Source organism: Pogona vitticeps, chromosome 4 (assembly GCF_051106095.1).
Source record: "Pogona vitticeps strain Pit_001003342236 chromosome 4, PviZW2.1, whole genome shotgun sequence".
Taxonomy (NCBI): Eukaryota; Metazoa; Chordata; class Lepidosauria; order Squamata; family Agamidae; genus Pogona; species Pogona vitticeps.
This window is the reverse complement of record NC_135786.1, coordinates 195,530,499-195,551,847: the sequence shown is the minus strand read 5'-3', so window position 1 is coordinate 195,551,847 and position 21,349 is coordinate 195,530,499. Positions and strand designations below refer to the sequence as shown.

Genomic DNA, 21,349 nt, shown 5'->3' with positions numbered 1-21,349 from the left:
CTGACCGCTGAAGAATTGATTCTTTTGCATTGTGGTGCTGGAGGAGACTCTTGAGAGTCCCCTGGACTGCAAGGAGAACAAACCTATCCATTCTGAAGGAAATCAACCTTGAGTGCTCACTGGAAGGACAGAGCCTGAAGCTGAGGCTCCAATACTTTGGCCATCTCATGAGAAAAGACTCCCTGGGAAAGACTCTGATGTTGGGAAAGTGTGAAGGCAAGAGGAGAAGGGGACGACAGAGAATGAGATGGTTAGACAGTGTCATCAAAGCTACCAACATGAATTTGACCAAACTCCAGGAGGAAGAGAGGAGGGCCTGGCGTGCTGTGGTCCATGGGGTCACGAAGAGTCGGACACGACTTGACAACTAAACAACAACACATTTTTGCTTTTACTTTGTTGTTGTTGTTGTTATCTCTAAAAATTAAGATGTAAACTTACACATTTCCATGCATTGTGTTCTTTAAAAACATTCTGTGGGACAGTAAGGATCTACAAGGAGGTATATAATTAACTTGGACCATATACAGACTGGCAGAACAGGGATTATTACATGTGAGAATCAAGGGCATTTTTTAATCATTATCTTGTGAATGAGACATTGCTAACATTCATTAATATACTTTGAAGATAAAATATTTACTTCAATATTTGGATACTTGAATTTTGGAATGCTTGAAATAGGAAGACACAAAAGTTACAATGTGTCAAATACTAATCACTGTTAATTTTTATCCACTAAATACTACCATATATTTTCATATCATTTGTATGCTGTCTCAGGCTCTGAATTTAAAAGTACTGTTGCTGTTTGATACTGTCAAGTCTTAAAATAAATGCTTTTACATGCCAACCATCAAATACTGTCAAATGTGATGTTCCCATCATTTTAAAATTGTCTTACGATTCATCGAAAGCTTCCCCCAAAATAGCCTCTGCACCACTGCTGATCTTCTTTTGCAATACACTGCCACAGGAAAATGTTGAGCATGTTTTAGGCTATGTACTCAGCTTGTGAATGTGCAGTAGCGAGAAGCAAAAATATTTTCCATGAAATAAATGTGCACCCTTGAGCAGGCTGTGAAATTTCAGTGGTGTAGAACACAAAAGATAGAAAGACTAAAAAACACAGATCCATCATAGTATCAGTCTTATAAAATTGCTTCAGTATTATAAAATACTAATGCCAGAACATCAATCACCAAATAATGATGTCTTTGATAGGGATGTAAATCACTGCATACTTCCCTATAGCTGATGGAAAGGGAAAAAAATCTAAATGTTTTCTCTCTGCTGAGTGAGATTGGGAGAGGCTTTCTGCATTTTTTTTTTTTTTTGCATTTAGCAGAGATTTTTGGTTTGTTTTTGCAAAAAAAATCATGGCAATTTTTTTACAGCAACAAAACCTTAGACACAAGGTTTTGGCATTTGTTGGTGACATCATGATTCAAAATACCCTCATCCCTCCAAGTTTGTGAAAAGTCTCTTGTTGAATTGAGACAATCCTGCCAAATGGTGCAGTGATGGAGAAGGGAAGCAGAGCGTTTCTGAAAATTGAGTAGAAGAAACTTTTGCTGGTGGAACTCCTGCTGTGGGAAATTGCTTTTGCTTTTTTTTTTTCATCAGCAACTTTCCTCATAGTCTCCTACAATACAACCCATACCATTCATCTGGTTTCTCCATCCTCTTTGGGTGGTGTAGGTCTAAGGTAGAGGAAAAAGGAGTAGAGAAGTCAAGCTGCCACTAGACCCTTTCTCTAGATCCAGTATCAACTCTCAGCTATCCAACTGTGAAAATACAGAAAATGGGAAGCATCCTAGGAGCCATGTTCCATGGAGGAAACACAGCTCAAGACTAGAGATGGGGACAAATTTTAAAAAATGGCAATTCATTTTGATCCATTATTCGTCAAGGTTAACGGATCAATGAATACGAATATATGAATATTCTTCGACAAATCGATGGCTCGATCTGTCAATTTGTCTGCACTTTAAATGGCTATAACACTGCCCCCCCCCACAACCTAGAGACACCAAATGTGCAGGGAAGATTCCTCAGATGCTTTGCTACAACTCCTGAAAGTTTGGTGAACATTGGATCACGAAGCCCTGAGTTATATAGTCACAAAGAGGACCCCTCCAGGAAACCTCCCCCCAGGTACTTAGAGAATCCAGAATCACAACAGAGTTTTCCATGTCTTTCCCCAACACGCCTCCCAACTTCGGTGAAGATTGGTTATCAGATCTCCGAGTTATTCACCCACAAATTGGGTCCTCCCACAAGAGTTTACCACACAGCACAGAAGCCCACGGAACTGAGGGAGTTATATTTTTGGCCCCAGCAGAATGAGAGGTCTTCTTTGTCACTGAAAGGTATGCATGAGGCATTCAGTTTGTCTTCAGCAACTTTACACTTGCCAGTGAAGTAGAGTTTGCCTTCAGGACAGGAGGATTGGAGGAAAGGAGGTATTTGGCAGCACAGCAGGCTTTTTGGCTCCGTCGGGCCCTGAGGAAGTTGGCAGCAGGAAAACAGGCTCTTTTGGCCCTATTGGGCACTCAGGCACATTGTAGCAGGAAAGCAAGCTCTTTTGGCCCTACCGAGCACTGAGGTAGTTGGCAGCCAGAAAGCAGGCTTTTGGGCCCCATTGGTTAACCTAACGGTGGTTAATCCACAGGGCTGCAGGGTTTTTGGAATCCAATCAGGATCACAAACTGAAGCTGTGTGATGGGACAATGGGATAATGCCTGGACAGGCTTGGGTGGGGCAGGCACAGGCCTGGTTGGGGATTAGCAAAAGGTGGCCATGGAGGTGTGTTGTTTGTTTTTGAAAACAAAGGGGGCAAGCAACAATTATTAGCAGCAACAATAACACCATCAGGTAAATTGCTCCACTTCATTGGGAAGGTACTACTAATGGCATTGGCGTTCCGTGTCTAGTCATGCTCGCCATATGAGGAAGTTGGCAGCAGCAACATAGACTATGTTGCCAACAAAGTGTTGGCAAAGTGTTGGCAACTGTGTGTTGACAACAAAGATAGCCCTCGGAGGTTTTGGGGGTCTTGTACCAGCCAGCTCTCTTGGCACGGTTGAAAAACCAGATCAGATCTGCAATCTGAAGCTGTGCAATGAGGTGATGCCTGGACAGGCTTGGATGGGCAGAGCCCAGCTTTGGGTGTGCCAACATGGCCGTAATGCCAACAGCCCTCTGTCTTGGCACATTACGGGTGTCACCCATCACTTTGCTCTTGTACACTTTAGTTGTATAAGAGCAACTATTTATTCATTTTTCTTACAGCTCAGTCTGGGTCTGCCAAGACAGCTAGACAGCCCTCTTGTTTGGGGGTGCTGGGACTAGCTCTGGGTGTGCCAGCCAAGAGGGTTAGATGCCCCTCTTGGCACATTTGGGCGAAGAACAGACAGGCTCTGGGTGGGGCAGAGCCCAGCCGCGCTGCTACTACAGCGGTTAATTCACGGGGCCGCTGGTGAGCTGAGCTAATTCATTTGGGTAGTGTGTTCCAACTTCTACCTACTGAGTTGTCATGGGACTGAAAGCAGAGTGTGTTGCCCCATCGGGCACTGCAGTAATGGGCAGCAGCAAAGTACCGGCCACAGAAACCCCTGTGATTGCCCTTTTGAAAGGAGGTGCCTTCTCTTGCCTTCCTTCTGCCTCCCCTGGAGCTGCTCTTTTCCCTCTCCCAGATGGCGTGGAAGAAGTGCCTTCCCTGGACTCCTGTGGTGCCTTGGGTGGTGCCTCTCCAGATATTGGTGGAGGGCAGTGGAGGACAGATGCCTGGGGTCTGACACAGTCCGGACCAGCCCAAGACAGGCATTGCAGTGTACCAGCTGTGGGTCATCACTGAGCACCGTGAAATGATCCCACATGGCCCCTCTGCCATGTTTGCCTAAACGTGGACCCCCTGCCTGCCCCTGCCTGCTGGCCTGGGAAGAACTCTGTGTCCCAGGGGTGCTGCTGGTCTGGGAGGAGGGAACGGATGACTCTGGGGACAGTGGGGCTGTGAAGCCTGCCCTGCCGTTACTGGTTCCAAATTGGACTGGGGATCTTTTGAAACCAGTAACTCCTCTAGGAAGAGGAGTGGCTGTTCTTTTGGCAGCTCTAGAAGCTTTGGTTCCATGCCTGCCTGCGAGGCCACAGGAGGAGGGACAATGACACTGGTTATCTTGGACATGGTTGTGCACATGGTGGTCATGCTGACGGTGCTGCTACCTAGCCTGCGTAGCTTCACAGACCTCTTCCCTTTGGATTGCCCCTGAAGAAATCCCTTCAATTTCTACTGCCTGCCTAACAAACCAACTAAACAAATAAAGCAATGGAGACTGAGGAAGGAAACTAATAGAGGGTCAGAGTGTGTGTGTAAATTTTATTTTTAGAATGATGGTAGTGTAATTCTTTTAATAAAATGTGACTTACCTGCCTAAACAAAGCCCCCCACCGTATAATGTAATTAGGAAAGTTCCCCCCGACCCACTGTGACAGAGAAGCCAAAAAAGTTCAAAAAGAAAAGCCCTGCCAGCTAAGTCTGTCAGACACACACACATACACACACACACAGAGACACACAGACACAGACACAGACACAGACACACACACACACACAGCTACACACACACACACACACACACACACACACACACACACACACACACGGGAAAGGAATGATGGTTCCAGCCACCCACCAAATTCCCTGAGAGACAGAAGCGTCCCTAAAATGAACTTTTGAAAACTGAATAATCCTCCCACCTAGACATGCACACGCACACGCACACACAACCAATTTGGAGAAAGGAAAAAAAATGATTCCCCTAAAATAAATTTTCGGGAAAAGCTTATATGAAGCACCTGTAAAAGATATACTTTTCAGCAGCACTATTGGCTGCTGGACATGCCGATCCAGGATCTCTGTCCTGATTGGCCAGAGCTTTGAATTGGCGCCAGCAACCTCAGAGAGGCCCCAAAAGGGGTCATGGATATAGATGAATATGAACGGATTGACGAATAAAACTGAGGAAATATTCATCAAGCCATATCCGTCCTGATTTTATTTTAAAAATTTTATTTATTTTATTTATTTTTGGACTTATATACCGCCCCATAGCGCTACAAGCACTCTCCGGGCGGTTTACAATTTAATTATACAGGCTACACATTGCCCCCCCCCCAGCAAGCTGGGTACTCATTTTACCGACCTCGGAAGGATAGAAGGGTGAGTCAACCTTGAGCCGGCTACCAGGGATTTGAACCCCAGGTCGTGAGCACAGTTTTAGCTGCAGTACAGCGTTTTAACCACTGCGCCAAGAAATACAGATCAACGAATATATGACAAATCGGCTATATTCGTCAGAAAAATTGATCCATTTTTATATTTGTCCCCATCTCTACTCAATACACTGTGTAATGATGAACTTCCTTTTTTAAAAAAGAATAACCTACCTATTGTTTCAATCTGGCAGACTGTGTCACAGATTCCCAGATGAGTATCCAACCAGTTCCAACATGGAAAGATCCATTCTTCCTCTGAATCTTCTGACTTTTTAATTGTTATCATCTTCAAGTATATTCCAGCACCATATCCTTCTCCATCATGTCCTATGACTATTTTTTTCAAATGGCTTAAAGAGACAGCCTCCACTAAAAAGGAATCCACCTAAAACAAATTTATGTTTTTACAATGAAGAGTAACTATAGGGGTTAAAATAATGTAATATTTAATGAATAATAACTACACTTCAAACAAAAATTGTTAACAGGATCTGAAAAATGTGGAAGTTATGTCTACACATTAAGTCTCTAATTATTTTAATAAATATAGTGGGGTAAAAGATGTAGAACTCTTTGTGAATTTCAACAAATAATTATTCATAGCTCCATCATATTTCCAGTACTTAAACTTTTACTTATCTGGTATCTTCCAGATGATGTGGATGACAACTCACATCATCTCTTTCATCAGCCATACATACTGGTGAGAAGTGTATGTACAGTATTACAAAGCATCTGGAGGACAACACGCCAGGAGAGCCTACTTTAACAAATGAACATTTGTTTGTTTGGTTGGTTTGGGTGTTTATTTGATTCTTATCCCATCCATCTAGTGCCATGCTACTACTCTGGGCAGCTTACATAGAGGAAACAAAAACATAACCCTCACCCCATCAGACAAACCTCTCATCAATAAAAGGAAAGAAACAAACAAAACTTTCTCCCAGCAGTGACAGCAGTCAGAAAAAAAATTAAAATATAACAACATAATAAGCTATCATGCAGGGAGAATATTTTGAAAAGCTTCTCTGAAAAAAAATGCCTTTATTGATTTTCTATATGCTAGGAGGGAAGGGGTCTGGCACATCTCCTCTGGCAAAGCATTCCATAATGTAGCAGCAACCACCAAGAAAGCCCAGTTCCTAATCATCGATTCCTGGGCTTCCCTCAATGTAGTTACCCAGAGCATCATAACTTGGGTAGAGCATGTGGCATGGTCAGATGAATTGCGGGGAGAGGCACTCCAACAAATAACAAGGTCCCAAACTGTTAAGAGCTTTCAGACATTTAGAAGATTGCAGTTTTTGTAAACATAGATAGAAGATTGTGAAAGTAAACTTTACTCAATAGTCATGTTGACTGGTAACTTTACTCCAAAAGTAAGTTTTCCTAGCTAAGTGGAAAAAAAATCAGGGGAAGGAAGATACAGATTGTAGAGAAAGACATAGAACAGCATAGGGAATGAGAAGAGATCATTGTCTGTAGAAGGAAGAGAGCGAAAAATAAAAATGAGAATTGAAAAAATGTAAACAAAGAATGTAAATAATGTGAAAGTGTGTATGTGTCTGCTTTAAGAGGAAACACTGACTGCAGTCATATGTTGTTTACTATGTGTGAAAACTGGTAAACCAAGATACAGATTATACACTACAGGGTAAGGAAAGGTCTTAAATGTTGTAGTTTGTGAGGAGGTTGGCAGAAATGCCTTCTGTGGGCTGTCTAGCCAGGCCCAGGGCCCTAAGAGGGCACTGTGCCTGTTCTCTTAGGGGAAGTTGTGCAGCCCTAGGCATGGGTAAAACATGGTGACACAGACAAGGGACTGGCCCACAAGAGTCAAAGGAGTAGTCCCCAGAGTCTGTGCACATCCTGAAGGATGGTGCAACTCAAACAGAAAATCTCCTGCCCCCTAAAAACCCCTAGAGAATTCAACAGGCCCTGCCTTAGTACCCCAGGATGGTGGAACTCAAACAGACCTTTTTGCCAAAACCCCAGGGACTGCAGCTGGCTCAGCCACAACAGAATACCCTATGCAAGAGAGAAAAGAGGATGGAGAGGATTGGGAACTGGGGGGGGGGGTTATAAGAGAGGCATTAGAGGAAGTGGGGGAGAAGTCTGAAAGAGAAGGAGAGGAGAGTCTCCTGAAGTAATAATAGAGGAAGAGACCTGAAGAGATTCTCAAGAAGAATGGAGAAACGCTCTCCAAGCCAAGGAGGTTGAGTGAAATTTACCCAAGCCCCCCAGGGTGAGGGTGATGAAGGAGCACCCCTGGACAAGGGAGTGGATGGAGCTCAGGATCCATGAGGGACCCAAACATCAGTGCCCTCACCCTACTTTCAAGCTCATTACCGAGAGAGGGGAAACACCCATGGTGGAACCCTCCTTTGTCTCCCCATGTCACAGAACGGGAACCAATGACAACTCAGTTGCAGTGTTGGAGGCAACAATGCTAGAAGGCTCATTTATGCCACTTCCAGGAGGATCAGCAGAAGGCGGAGACATCCCAGTGCTCGGCACAGGGCCACTGATGCACCATGTGCCTTGCCCTCATTGCAGGTGTACAGGCCTTCATTTCTGCATGCCTTGAGTTTCAGAAACACCTGGTGTCCAGTGTGAAGGACAACAATAGACTGCAGCCCCCTAGTGGCTCGTGTCTGAGCTGGGGCTGGTGAAGTCAAGTAGCCCCAAAGGTTAACTGTTGTTTGGTTTGTTCAAGATTGATTCCCCTTTCCCTGCTACAATAAACTCTGTTGTTTCTGACACTGGTGTTAGCACCATAAATGTGAGGAGGGGCCACCATGCAGTCTTTTTCCTTTTTATGTGTTTTGCAGCTCCATGTTCCAATTCAGCACTAACATTTTTAATGAAGAAAGATGTAAAGATGAGTATTACTGACAATGCAATACTCTAATGCAGTGCATAATCAACACACGAATGCTCATCCAGTCCAGAGTAGGGAAGTATTTATTGTTTGGGCTAGGGCTCCTGGAATCCTACTGTTAGCATGGAAACTGTAGTCCCCAAACACATATTTCTATTTTCTAATCCAGTCCTGTCATAAAGGAAGAAAGTAAAGTAGGAAAAGGAAAGAAAGAAGGAAGGAAAGGAGCCTTCCCCAAAAGCAAAACTACTGCTTGATATTCATTCTGCTGCAATAACTATTTCTGATACAAAATTGTGTAATGTTTATTATACTGTTGGAATGTTTTTGACTGTATCAATGTATATAATGAAAATAGGGACCAGGTTTTAGATGCAAACAATGAGGCTTTTAACATTTTACATACCACTTTATGAATACATTTTGAACCATCTCTATTGCATTGTATTGAAGTGAATGTCATGGTATTGTGCCTTCCCCTGTATTTTACCTTGTTCCTTTGAAATTTTTCTCCCGCAACGGAGGAGTGTCGCAGTTGCCTGACACCTGTATCTCCTCTTTCACCATAAATGGTTATATAAAGGTTTGCAAAGGTTTCTGCTCCCCATAGAGCTCCAGTGTGTACAGAGACAACATACTTATGCACTGCAGAGAAAAAAGAGTAGGGCAACAGTGCTGATACTGCCTTTAAAACACATAATTATTAAGATGCAGACAAAAAGAAAACCTATTTCTTTTGATACTAACAAGGCAAAACAAAAACAAAACAGGTGTCAAGTATTTTATTCTCTTGGAGCTCCAATGCCAATCAGAATACTGGCAAAACTGTTCCACCCAGAAAGAAGAAAATAAGCAAAATATGCAAGAAGACACTGTTAAAGACAGATAACCCAAAATGGGAAGGGAAAAGGCTGCACATCTTTTATTTCCTTCAAGTTAGAATTCTCTCTCTCTCTCTCTCTCTCTCTCTCTCTCTCTGTGTGTGTGTGTGTGTGTGTGTGTGTGTGTGTAGAAGCTGGATGAACAATGCACATACCGTGTCATGCATTCTGCAACCACAATTTCCTCCCATCTAGAACATCCTCTTTCCAATGTACATGATACTGCTTGTGAAAAGGCCTGAGACTGGAGTCACATATATCCAATGAATTCCATTTTCCTATCTCTACACAGTATGAGAAGTATCTCAACTACCTCTCTGTGCCACTGTTACATGTGATTCAGGAATAGCTACCTTGTCCATGAATCTGAATACCACAGAGCATTCAATTGATTCTCCATTACTTGTATCCTTGTAATGGCAATGTTGCTCAGGACTGGCCCAAGACATGTCACTGCCTGAGGCAGAGCACTAAAATAGTAAACTCTTCCCTGCATTCAAAGTGCCTAATACCTTAACCTAGGTAAGTTATGGGGGCAGCAAAATACCACAAGCAACTCTCTTCATCCTGGGTGCTAATCTAATAAGTACCAAATAGCTGCCCTTTCAGGATACCTGGAATCTGCTGACTAAGGCAGCTGCTTCATTTTGCCTAATGTCAAGGTTAGACTGGCTTTGATGTAGATCTGTACAAGGATGAGGACAGTATTAAAATCCATCTGGATTCTCTGTATGCATGTCTTATTCTAGAATTGTACAGACCAGTGATGGTATGGACTGCTACACTTTTACTTTTGATAAATTACTTTTCTATGAAACTTTCAATGCAAACCTATTTGTAACACAGGTGTCCCTTGTCCTCTAATATAAAAGTGCACCTGCTCTTTGACTTTTTTCATGGTCTCAACCAAATGAATGCCAAAATAAAGCTGAAAGAAGGGACATGTGTCATTTGAAATGCTCAAAGCCTCCACAAATGTTCACTTTCAAAGTCTGGCAATGAATACAATATAATTAGAAATTGCCACCTGCTACCCATGTTTTTTCAGTGCTATTTTTCTCTCTTGAAGACATGGCAACACTATAAATAAGTTATTCATAGCCTGGCCATTGGTTCAGCTACACCAGTGGATGATACACCAAAGCATCTGTAAGACAGCACCAGTTGTAACAAATTAAACAATGTATAGGCAGTCACTTCCACAGTGACACTGCCAATACTGCCATCACACAGTTAATGTGATCATAGTCAACCATAATATTCCACAACAGACATATACAGAAGGAACTGACCAATGTAGGGTGACAACCATAGAATCTTATGAGGTCACCCACCCCATCCCAGTTCATACCTCTTTACATTTGAACTGGGAAAATTCCATCACACTACAACATGACACAGGGAAGAAAATAATAATATTCTAGGCATAATAATTAGCCACAATCAGGATCCTACTGCAGCATTGCACTTCCATAGCTTCCAGTTGCATGGGCATTTGTCCCTTTCTGAAGCTCAGTCAAAGAGGTGCCTGATACCTCTTTGCATGACTGGCTCTCTGTTCAACCAGCAACACCTGTACTTTCCCCTGTGGGCTTAGATGGCCACTGACTGGGCAGAAGGAGGATGATAACTTGCAGCTAACTGACATTTGTCAGACCAGGATGGTGCTGTTTCAACTGCTGTTGGAGCTTCTTCCACCTCCAAAAAAGTTCACGTAAGTGATTGGGTAGAGATTTCTGCTATGTAGTATGCTAAAGAATCTTGGCTTAGTCATTCAGGAGGAGGCTTCCATGTACAACTCAAAAGTAATAGACCTTCAAAAGAAAAAAATCTAATCCTAAAGAGGTAGCACTGATTCTATTGCACTGAATCTATCACATTTACAATGGTGTCTGAGTATGGCACCAGGTGTAAATAGATATGGAAAGTGTTTTCCCTAGTACTACTACAAATGGTCTACCTTTCCAAGCTCTGGGTGCATCAAGGACACAATTCACAGGAGCAGGGAAGGAGAAAGACCTTTTGTCCTCACCTTTGTCACTGAAGTAGAAATGCCAGGTAAATGGATGGGAGCATAAAAGAAAGAAAGTCTGAGGAATGGATAATGATCCTAGGGAAGGCTAGGATTTGCAAGTTGGGCATGAGGGAGGAATTTAACGCTTTTGTAGATCTTAAGTACTGTCAAAGAAGGATTATGAGGTATATATTTTTTTCTAGAGCAGGAGATATAAATTGGCCATATCTGTATTTACAATAGCACTTAGTCAGTGAAGCTTTCTTAACTACATTCCACACACTTTCCTTGTATTTCCAGTTGACAGCACTCATGGACACAAGGTCAAAGGTTGGTACAGTCAGTGCATCTGAACTATAAAACATTACAGAAACATCACATGAAATAATGCAATTCCTTTCTTTTCTTTATTACACAGGAAAAGCATTCTTGGTAATCACTTAAGCAATTTAAATCCAGGTGAGTGAAAACATTCACTGCTTAAACTACCCAATGAGTTCTATTATTCTGAATTATGTGTTTTATCTTCCACCAGCATAATTATAACTCTGGCTATTACACAGAGTACAGCAATTGTTTTATGCCGTTTCTTATTTAATTAAGAGGCTTTGAGTACTGGGCAAGTCTTGCTTCAGAAGCACCATAGCTTTGAAGCGATGGGGAATTTAACAAAACCAGCTGCACTGATTTTTTTTCAAAGGCTAGTTCAGGTTGTTCTTGCCTTCTCTGCTATTTTTACCTGGTAAAGGTTTCTGGTTCTCTTTCACTGCAGGGAATTCTTTCACCAGCTCTCTGTGTTCTCTGCTAAGGGAGAACCAGCAGCTGGAGTCAAAGTTCACCTCTTGATTAGTGTGGAGCTCTTCCATCTCAAAAGACTTCAAATGCCAGCCCTCAAAGTCTGGTACATCATCACAGCTGACCCGAACCTTGTACACATCTCCAACATCTTCAGATTCAATCTGCAGTTAAGGAAAAACAATGGAAGCAGAGGTTACTGAGAAAAAGTCCATAATTAATGTAAATCTTTTTTGTTTTACTCCCAAGCATCAAAAAGGAGATAACAGACACCCATATCTTTTGCAGTCTATATTCTTTTAGCGCTTTGATGAATGATGTTTTAAATTAAATGTGTTTTTTCTGGTGAAGTTGATGATCATAAACACTTTACTACTAGGAATAGAATGAATTAACAGATTTGTCCCTATTCATTAGGTATATGAAGATTTAGGATTCACAATTGTAAGACAATGGGCAAAATTCTTTTCCTTAAATTTACACAAAAGTAACCTGGATTCAGCACTAGGAGCCTGAGGGATCCTCAGAACCTGGAAGTTGGAGATAGGAAGCTTTCTATTAGTTTAAAAGTAATGTTTCCAAAACCCGATCTGGGATATGTATGTGTAAATTTATATCAACAGGATTTTGCCCAGTGTTCAGCCCACTCTTTGGAGCACTGCAGCGATGGGCTGAGGTGCTCTTTGAGAAGGCAGTCAGGTGATATCTCTAGCCTGTTCCCAGACCATTCCTACCTGAACCTTTTTGTCCCCTGACAAGGGGCTTCCACTTTTCCGGTGTGGGTAGGATCACTTTTGTTTGGATTAGTCTCAATGTGGGTGATTGCTGGAGCTTATCCAAAAGCAAGCTTTCCTTTTTCAGTTTTCCAATATTGTGAAGTGGTTAAATAAGCAAGCCATGTCAGGATTTTGGCAAATTAATTACTTCCCCTGCTTAGCAGATGGCAGGAGAAGTGAAAAAATGTTGTTCTTTTTGTGTGTAGACTATTGCTGATGCACTACATCAGTAATGAAAATAATTTAAAAAAAAATTTCTTTGTCTTGCCTAAAAAGATGAATTGAGAAACCACAACAGTCAGCTCCACAGCAGTGGCTTCAGCTGCAGGAAGTTTTTAGACTGGCCCTTTAAGACTGGAAAGAGACGTTTTCATGTGAATGGTCAAGTTTGATTAGATTATTCTAATCAAGCCCAACTATTCCCAGGTAGTCCACACTAGCCTACCCCCCCCCACACACACACTGCTAGTGCTGCCATACCTTTAAACTCAACCATTCAAAATAGATGGGTCCTTTTAACTACTAAACTTAACAAAACTCATTTTGTGCTTTATATTATTAAGATGCTTTCAGCTACTTATTTCGACAGACACAAATCTTTCTCTGCATTATAGTTGGCTCAGATGCTAGATCCCGACACTCTGTCATGACCTTGCTACTTCAATTGTGAATGTCATTTTTTGTTGCTGCTATTGATGGTTAAAATGCCAAGAAAAATCAATGTAATACCTCTTGCTCCTCACCTTCTCTCTGGACTTTTTAAATGTGTGTGGTCAGAAAAGGAATTGATGGCAAATTATACTGAGATCAGAAGATCTTGATAGAAATGTTGGTGCGGGCTTCTTTAATTACCTTCCTGTCTTTGTCACTAGCATGGACAGAGCAGATAGGACAATTCCCTTGTTGACAAATTGTGAATGAGAAGAGACCTGCTTTATCTTTTTATTCTCCCATATTTTTGTCTTGGCTATGCTAGAGACATGGTGGCGCTGCGGGTTAAACCGCAGAAGCCTCTGTGCTGCAAGGTAAGAAGAACAGCAGTCATAAGAGCAAATCCACACAACAGAGTGAGCTCCCGTCACTTGTCCCAGCTCCTCCAAACCTAGCAGTTTGAAAGCATGTAAAAAATGCAAGTAGATAAATAGGTACCACCTCGGCGGGGAAGGTAACGGTATTCTGTGTCTAGTCGAGCTGGCCACATGACCAGGGAAACTGTCTACGGACAAACACTGGCTCTGCGGCTTGGAGAAGGGGATGAGCACTGTGTCCTAGAGTCAGACATGACTGGACTAAATGTCAAGGGGAACGTTTATGTTAGAGAATCACACAGTGAAGGTGGACCCTACTACTTCAGCAAGCATACTAGAATTCTCCCACTTAAATAATTAAATAATTATCTGCACCTAGTAATCTACCATGTTAAAGAAACTATGAGTTCTGTATAGTTGCTGCTTGCCTCTCTGCTAAAATGAATGAAAAAAATCTTACAAGTGGGAATTTGATCTCATAATAGTAATTCTCCCTAAGATGGTGTACACCAAGGACAAAATAGGTGAAGACTCTGGGCTGCAAGTACCCCCAGTACCCTAGATTGTAAAATTTCATGCATTCAGAAAGTCCCTTTATGCTCTGTAGAGGGCATGGGGTCAATTTGTCCATCTTTTGAGCCACACAGAATCCCGGGAACACCATGCCCCCATAATGTGTGTGGTTTTCTTAAGGTCACTGGAGGGCAAGAGCGAACTCCTTCGTTAAAAACAAAGCATGGAACAAGGGTCCAAGGATGAAAGTTTGCAGCCTCTAGAGCTCTAGACATTGTCCATCCCAATGTACACAATGGAACATAAGTCAGAATTTTCTATGTATTTAATGTGGTCTGTTGCTATATGAGCACACTTAGGTGGGACTTGCATGAAAGACCCAAAGGAATACCAGGCATCTTCAAATAGCACTAGGAAACAATGCTGCCTGCAAACCTGGAGAGCTACTGTTAGTCAGAATAGGCAGTACTAGTAGGCTAGATGGACTGGTGGTGTAACTCAGTATAAGGTAGATTCCCATGTCATAACACACACATATTATTTGTACCTTCACATCCAAGAGACCATCATTCAGCATATATAAAATATTCATATGTGTGTTTATGTAACCTCTATGGACGATTCAGTTTAGCCCAGTGGGGAAGGAAATCTTAGGAAGGGGCTGTGATTCAAAAACATGTGTATATGTCCTTGTCAACATCAATGATCCCTCTGTGGAAATGGGGGGGGGGGGGGAGAGACACACAGGCCTTCCACAGTTCTTGACTGTGGCTTTTTGATAAGCAATGACACCATTGGCTTGCCTTTCCACCAACAAGGCTTCCAGCCTATGGAATTATTGCCTACCTATTTTCATCTAATGTATTAACTTTGGGACTCTCATTTATATCAAATAGCCACTCATTCCAAGCATGATATAGACTATCTCATTAAATTATCTCAGCTTAGAATGAGAGTGATGTACATTTTCCCACTGAAAGCAATATAACAAACTAAATGTTTTCCCCAAGCTACCTCCTGTCACACTGATTACCAAAATCTGTTGCCACACATATAACTTCTTAAAATATAAAAGTCCCTACAGCACATGTATAATATACAAAACTATGTTAATGTTTTTGAAACAACCGCCCACGGCAGTAAGAATTTGATCTCATAATAGTATTTCTCCCTAAAATGTTGTATTGTTTACCATATATATTCTCTCCACAAAGTTTTTTCTCCCCAGTCTTTTACTGTTCTGCTAAATTAGTCTTCCCCACTTATGACATCCAGAAAACGATTGTGTAGACTATTTGTCTTGTATAAAAATCTTTGGATCCTAGACCACAAGATTATCTCAGATTTTTGGCTTATGTTTCATGCAAACTTTAGTGCCAGGCCTTAAGCTAAAGTTCTTAATTTAGGGGCTGATGTCATGGTTGTCATTTAGGGCCATGGAAACATTCTGGAAAGAGACCAGACCAAATAGCAATCCAGGGTCACAAGACAAACCAGAGATGAACCATACATAAAGAACCCAAAAGGAGTGAAAACATTTGATCAGTGAAACTAGACACATCGTACCTCAGGGCAGATGCTGTTCAAACTAAGTATGAGAAAGCTGCCTTAAACTTTTCTGTGCTTAGGAGGAGCCAATTTGGTGTAATCTCATGGCATGCACACCTCAAGTGACCCTATTTGGCTTGCCTCCCTTAAGAAATGAAAGAAAACAAAGAAACAGAAAAAAAATCCCTCTCCTTGCTCCCTCCTGTCTCCTTTTCTTTCTGGGAAGAAGCTTTCAACTTTTGACTAAAAGGTGCAACACATCAGCACTGCTCTAATATGCTTTTTTTCCCCAAATCTTCCTCCCTATGCCCCACCACAGAAGAGCAGAGGACATTTTTAATTTTCTAATATAATTAAGTGGCTAAACTTAATGAGACTGACACCATATGGAAAGCTGACAGCAGCAAGCTCCATTTTGGTTTGATCTGAGTGATCAGACATACTAGAAATTGACCAAAATTGAGCCCTTTTCCCTGCACTCTAAAAAGAGTAGGAAACCAGAAAGTGCATGTAGGAACACTCTGGGGATGGGCTGTTTTGTGGTGGCATTTATGTCATTTGATCACCAGCAAAAAGAAAAAATGAGCCCATGGTCACAGTGGACCAAACAACAGGACAAATGCAATGTAGTCACTCTAAGTAAAGACAGCTTGGAAAAGTTGGAGTTACACAACTAACCACACAGGGTAGTAATCAACTGTTTCTGGTATATGACCATTGGGAAACCATGGTTACTTGCCAGTTTGACAGCCTTTTCTAATTATATCCCACTCATTGGCCCCATGCTGAAAATGATTAATGCTCTATCATACAATCTGAATTGGTTGCTCCACCATGAGAACTATAGGAAGCTACAGGAAGCCAGGTTTTGGATTAATATCAAGAAAAAATGTCTCCACTGTTAGAAGAGTATGACAATGGAACCAATTATCTTTGGAGTTGATGAGCGCTCCAATGCTGCAGGCATTCAAGAGAAAATTGGACAACTTTCTGTCATATCTGTTTTGATTTGGATTCATGCATTGAGCAGGAGGATGGGCTCAATGGCCTTATAGGCCCTTCCAACTCAATTATTCTATGATTCTATGATCAGATCTCAAAGTCAAAAGGCCACAAATCCCCTCTTTGTAGATCATCTTTACAGACAGCCCACCTTAGAAATGTGTTCCAGGGAGATTAGTACTATATACGTATGTTAGGCCTGCCGCTGTCATGTTAAGCAGAGGTCCATGAAACTAAAATGTTTGCATTTGTGAATAAAACTGCTCCAGTAAAGGATGCCATCATAACTGCTCCAAGGATTGACATGGCAACAGTCCACATAAGCACCGGTTATATAATGAGGTATTGTCTGGAATTGCTTGTTTAGGAGCTGAAATAACAGCACTTGAAACCCAGTGTGCCGGGAAAAAAGGCACTGTGGACAGCAAAGGCACAGCTGCATCTCTCAAAGGAAAGTGAGATCCTAAGTGACACAGAGGAGATGGAATGGTGGCTGGAATGTTTGTTTCCTGGGCAGCACTTAATTTTATTTGTTTGTTGCTATCTTGCAAGAAGAAACTGCTTGAAAGGGTCACCGTAAGTTGGAAGGGACTTGATAGCACATAAAGAACAACACAACAATCGCTTGCAGAACATATAAGTTGCTGCATTTAAACCAGGTCTTGGAAATATTACTGTTTGCACTACTGTTTACCTATAGCAGTGATTCCCAACCTGGGGTCCCCATATGTTATTGGATTACAACAACTAGAAATCCTGCCACCACAGCTAGTGGTGCAGGTTTCTGGGAGTTTTAGTTCAAAAACGACTGGGAACCCAAAGTTGAGAACCACTGATCTAGAGGATTCTGGGAGCTGTAGTTAAATAAACTAATTTTTGCATGTTCTAATTTCATCCCACTTTTAACCACATTCATATAAGAGCAAGCCCTATCTACTTCAACTATCTATTTATTCATTACACCTACATCCAACTCTTGCTCCAAGCGGCTCTTCTTCTGTTGCCATTTTATCTTCATAACAAACACATTCAAAAGAATAAGCTAAGGGTGTAGTTTTGGCCCAAGGTTACCAGAGCTCCACCACTGAGTGGGGATTTAAATCCTGGTTTCTCCAGCTCTGGTCGAAAATTCTAGTCTGGTCCTCTCCAGGCTGCTGCCCTCCACATGGTTGTACATAGACAATAGCCTTGCTGTCAACAGTTATAGTCAAACATACCTGGAAGGCACCAGGCGGGATAAGGCTGTTGTAATCACTAGCAACTTCTCTAACCACTACACTGCACTTGTTTTCAAGGAAGTGGCTTTAGAACAGATAGCATCAAGAAGTGCCTCATACCTGCAAACCAAAAGCTAATTACAGAGGCAGAGTACTCCTCAAAACACAAAGAAAAAAGAGGAGTATCTCACAGTCATGTGGCAACTTCCTAGCGCATCTCTTAGGAGCATTACTTGCATGGCTGGAATGAAAGAATTACTTCTTTTAAGAAAAGAAAAGTAATCAAATAATGCCTAATTTTGCATTGTACTTATTAGAAATCAAAGTTATGGCTCAAAATGAGACCTACTACTATCAAACAAATGGAATCTGTATATACCAAAATATATTATCGTGTCCTGTATCTGACTCTTTACTGAGTGCTATTGTATAGAATCGGGATCTTTGTGATTCCCCTGCTCCAGCTTATTGCTTTGCTGAATTTGCAATCTTCTGTTAATTGCAACATCACACAGCCATTCCCATGGCAACCAGTTGTGCTGCCACAAATGGGAATAGGTGAACTCCAGAAACAAAGGCTTCTGATCATTTAAACAGCCTCAGCAATAAAGGGAGAAAGAGTGCAACAAAACCTTAATGTTGTATAATGGGCTTTGAGCAGAATCCCTCCCAAACATAGATGGACAGACAGGCAATATTACATATATGGAGGGGAGGAGAAAGACAACGAAAAAGGTGACACGGGTGTTTCTAAGAGAGAGATCTCTGTATCTTATCTACAAGCCTAGAAGGAAAAAAGCATGCTTGCTTATTCAGCACTTGCTATTGTTCTCATGGAGCTGTGCCAGCAAGGCAAGGAATGGTGTGAGGATTTTTGTGAAAGGTTATTTGCTCAGTTTCTATTCTCCAGTTGTTCCATCTTTATCTATTAGGAAATGAAACTAATCTATGCGTTCTGGCCTTCTGGATTTGCAACAAGCCTGCAGCAAGGATGTTATGTAAGGGATTGAAAGAAAAAGTCAGCCATGAACTTCCACTGTTGTCTGGGAAGATGCTACTAAAGATATGAGCTATGAGCAGGGAAATTGTTGATTTAAATCTCATCTCAGCCACAAACACAAATGGGGAGTGTGGGGGAACGGGCAAAGTCCTTATCTCAAGCTGTCACCACATGATTTGTAACAGGAAGATGGTTATGGCTTGCATTATAAACAGGAGCTACTTCAGCTTTGAGGGGCCCTTAGGCAAAATGATATCTGGTGGACCCCACCTCAGTGAGTGGATCTGAAAGGTAGGCTTACTTGGCTGTACTGGAAATGCCTCAAGCATTCAACTGCATCTAGCCCAAATTTCCCATAACTTCCGTGAATGACTTTTGATCAACTACTCAGACAAATCTACCAACATGCTCATTTTGGGGGGAAAAAACTCATACTCCAGTAGGATGGTCAGAGGAAAACGGTTCCTGTATCTTTAACGGTTGCTTAGAAGCAGAAATTTCAGGACATGCAGCTTTGAATGCAAGCTACACCCAATGAAATTTCCTCCACCACACAACTGTTAACAGCACAGGACGCCATCCTCTTTTTCACCTGGCCACCCTATGGCCATGCAATTTTAGATACTGTACTAATGTCTCAATTACTGTATTCCACAACAGAGGTTTGTCTTCCCTTTCTCCCTTACATTAAAAATAGAACAGGGGCCTCCAAACTTTTCAGTGGGAGGGCTACATTATATGTGCTCCACATTTTTGAGGGCTGAAGGAAGACTCGCCCATTCATCCATACGTGTGTGCATACTCCCACCCACACAGCCACATGCACGCATTCATGCATGCACACCAGCCTGCCAGCCCGCTGGGCCAGATAAAAAGGCATGGTGGGCTGGATGTGGCCCACAGGCCATAGTTTGGAGACCCCTGTACTAGAACATGCAAGAGTCACCTGGATAACACATGATCAACCATCCCTAGCATTGATTGGTCAGTTTGAATTTCTGACTGTTGCTTCACTCCCAAATAAATGCATCTGTGAACTCTGTCATTGCACAGTTGCTAAAGAGCCATGGTTAAGCTGCATTGTTACAACGGGGTCTATTGCAAACTTCTTTAAGTTAGTTTTAAGACAGTGGTTTGTGATCACATTACAGTCAGCTTATTCTATCTGCCATTTTATTTTAAAAGCAACAGATTGTGTTTATTCAGATTTTATTGGAATACACTTAGCTTCATTCTGAGTTCTGAGTTCTTCTTCCTTCCCTAAGGTCATTCTCACTTCTATGCTGGAATGGCACCTACCATGCAAATGCTGAAAAGGTCCATAAAAACTAGGTACCATTCTTAAACAGAAGTGGTTTCACTTTTATGGTACTTGTGCAAGATGATATCCAGGAATTCCTTGTGCAAGTACAAGGCAGGTGTTCTTAAAGATGTCTGCTTGCATGGTGGCAATGCTTATGTTAATGAAAGACCCCAATTACTCCACTGGAAGAGCACAACTGGGCTATTGTTTTCACATAGAGCCAACACACAAGTAGGAATCTCTCTTCTTCATTGGTCATTGTGTGAAGGAAGTAATGATGAAGAGGGCGGGTCTATGCATTCCATCATCTCCCCCAGGCTTGTTGAGTAAACTGAGAATGTAAATTTTGAAGACTACTCAAGCCATTCAGAAAGCAGTCACAGTAAGATTCTCAATATGCTGCATGCCACACATACATGCCTTAGAATCATAGAAGGCAAAACAATTAAAGTGTCTCAAAAAGTAGCTTTTCAATCAAGCTATCGCTCTATCCACTGAAATGGGGTATTCTCCTCAATAGACCCCGTTGTAATAGATTCCACTCTGAGTATGTTATAAAGGTCAGATGGGACTTGAATTAAATCACTTCACTGTTTGAAAGTCTACCAGCTAAAGTAACAAACTAGGCCATATTTTCTACTTCACTGCCCGAATATGAGGATATGCAAGACAGAATTTTTCTAATACATGTAAAGCAGTCAATCAAAAATAATGAAAAGTTCTGCCAGATGGTAGAAGGGGAAAATGCACATCTATTCACAGCAAGAAAGCAACTTTATGATAGACAGGTATGGGAGAAACAACTTGGACAATAATCTTTACGCCTCAGGGACAGCATCCAATGAAAGTTAAATGTAATAAGAGATGGTGCATATAGGGATTCTTGCAAAATTAGTTATTCTTGACAACACAACTTGTCTAGAAATCACTGAGCCCTGAGATTTCTTGGCTCCAGTACAATAATGAGACTAGGAATATTCCCCCCATTTATATTTCTGTCATTTGCACAAAATATTTCTGTAAAAAATGAGTGTCTTTTCCTTTTAAGAAGCAAAGCATATACAGAGAGAAAACATGAAGGATAGACTGACTGATTAAAAACACACAAGCAATTCAT

General features: G+C 41.7%; 1 protein-coding gene across 4 annotated transcripts in view; it reads right to left on the bottom strand.

Moving 5' to 3' along the window:
- Nucleotides 1-21,349, bottom strand: part of RP1 (RP1 axonemal microtubule associated) — a 276,632-nt gene that overhangs the window by 70,798 nt on the left and 184,485 nt on the right. For all 4 annotated transcript variants that reach the window (XM_072998925.2, XM_078393749.1, XM_020795975.3 and 1 more), the window contains 3 exons: nucleotides 11,790-12,009; nucleotides 8,646-8,800; nucleotides 5,449-5,662 (listed from right to left, as the gene is read on the bottom strand). In XM_072998925.2, the coding sequence (XP_072855026.2) occupies nucleotides 5,449-5,662; nucleotides 8,646-8,800; nucleotides 11,790-12,009 (589 nt within the window). The remainder of the gene's footprint in view (nucleotides 1-5,448; nucleotides 5,663-8,645; nucleotides 8,801-11,789; nucleotides 12,010-21,349) is intronic.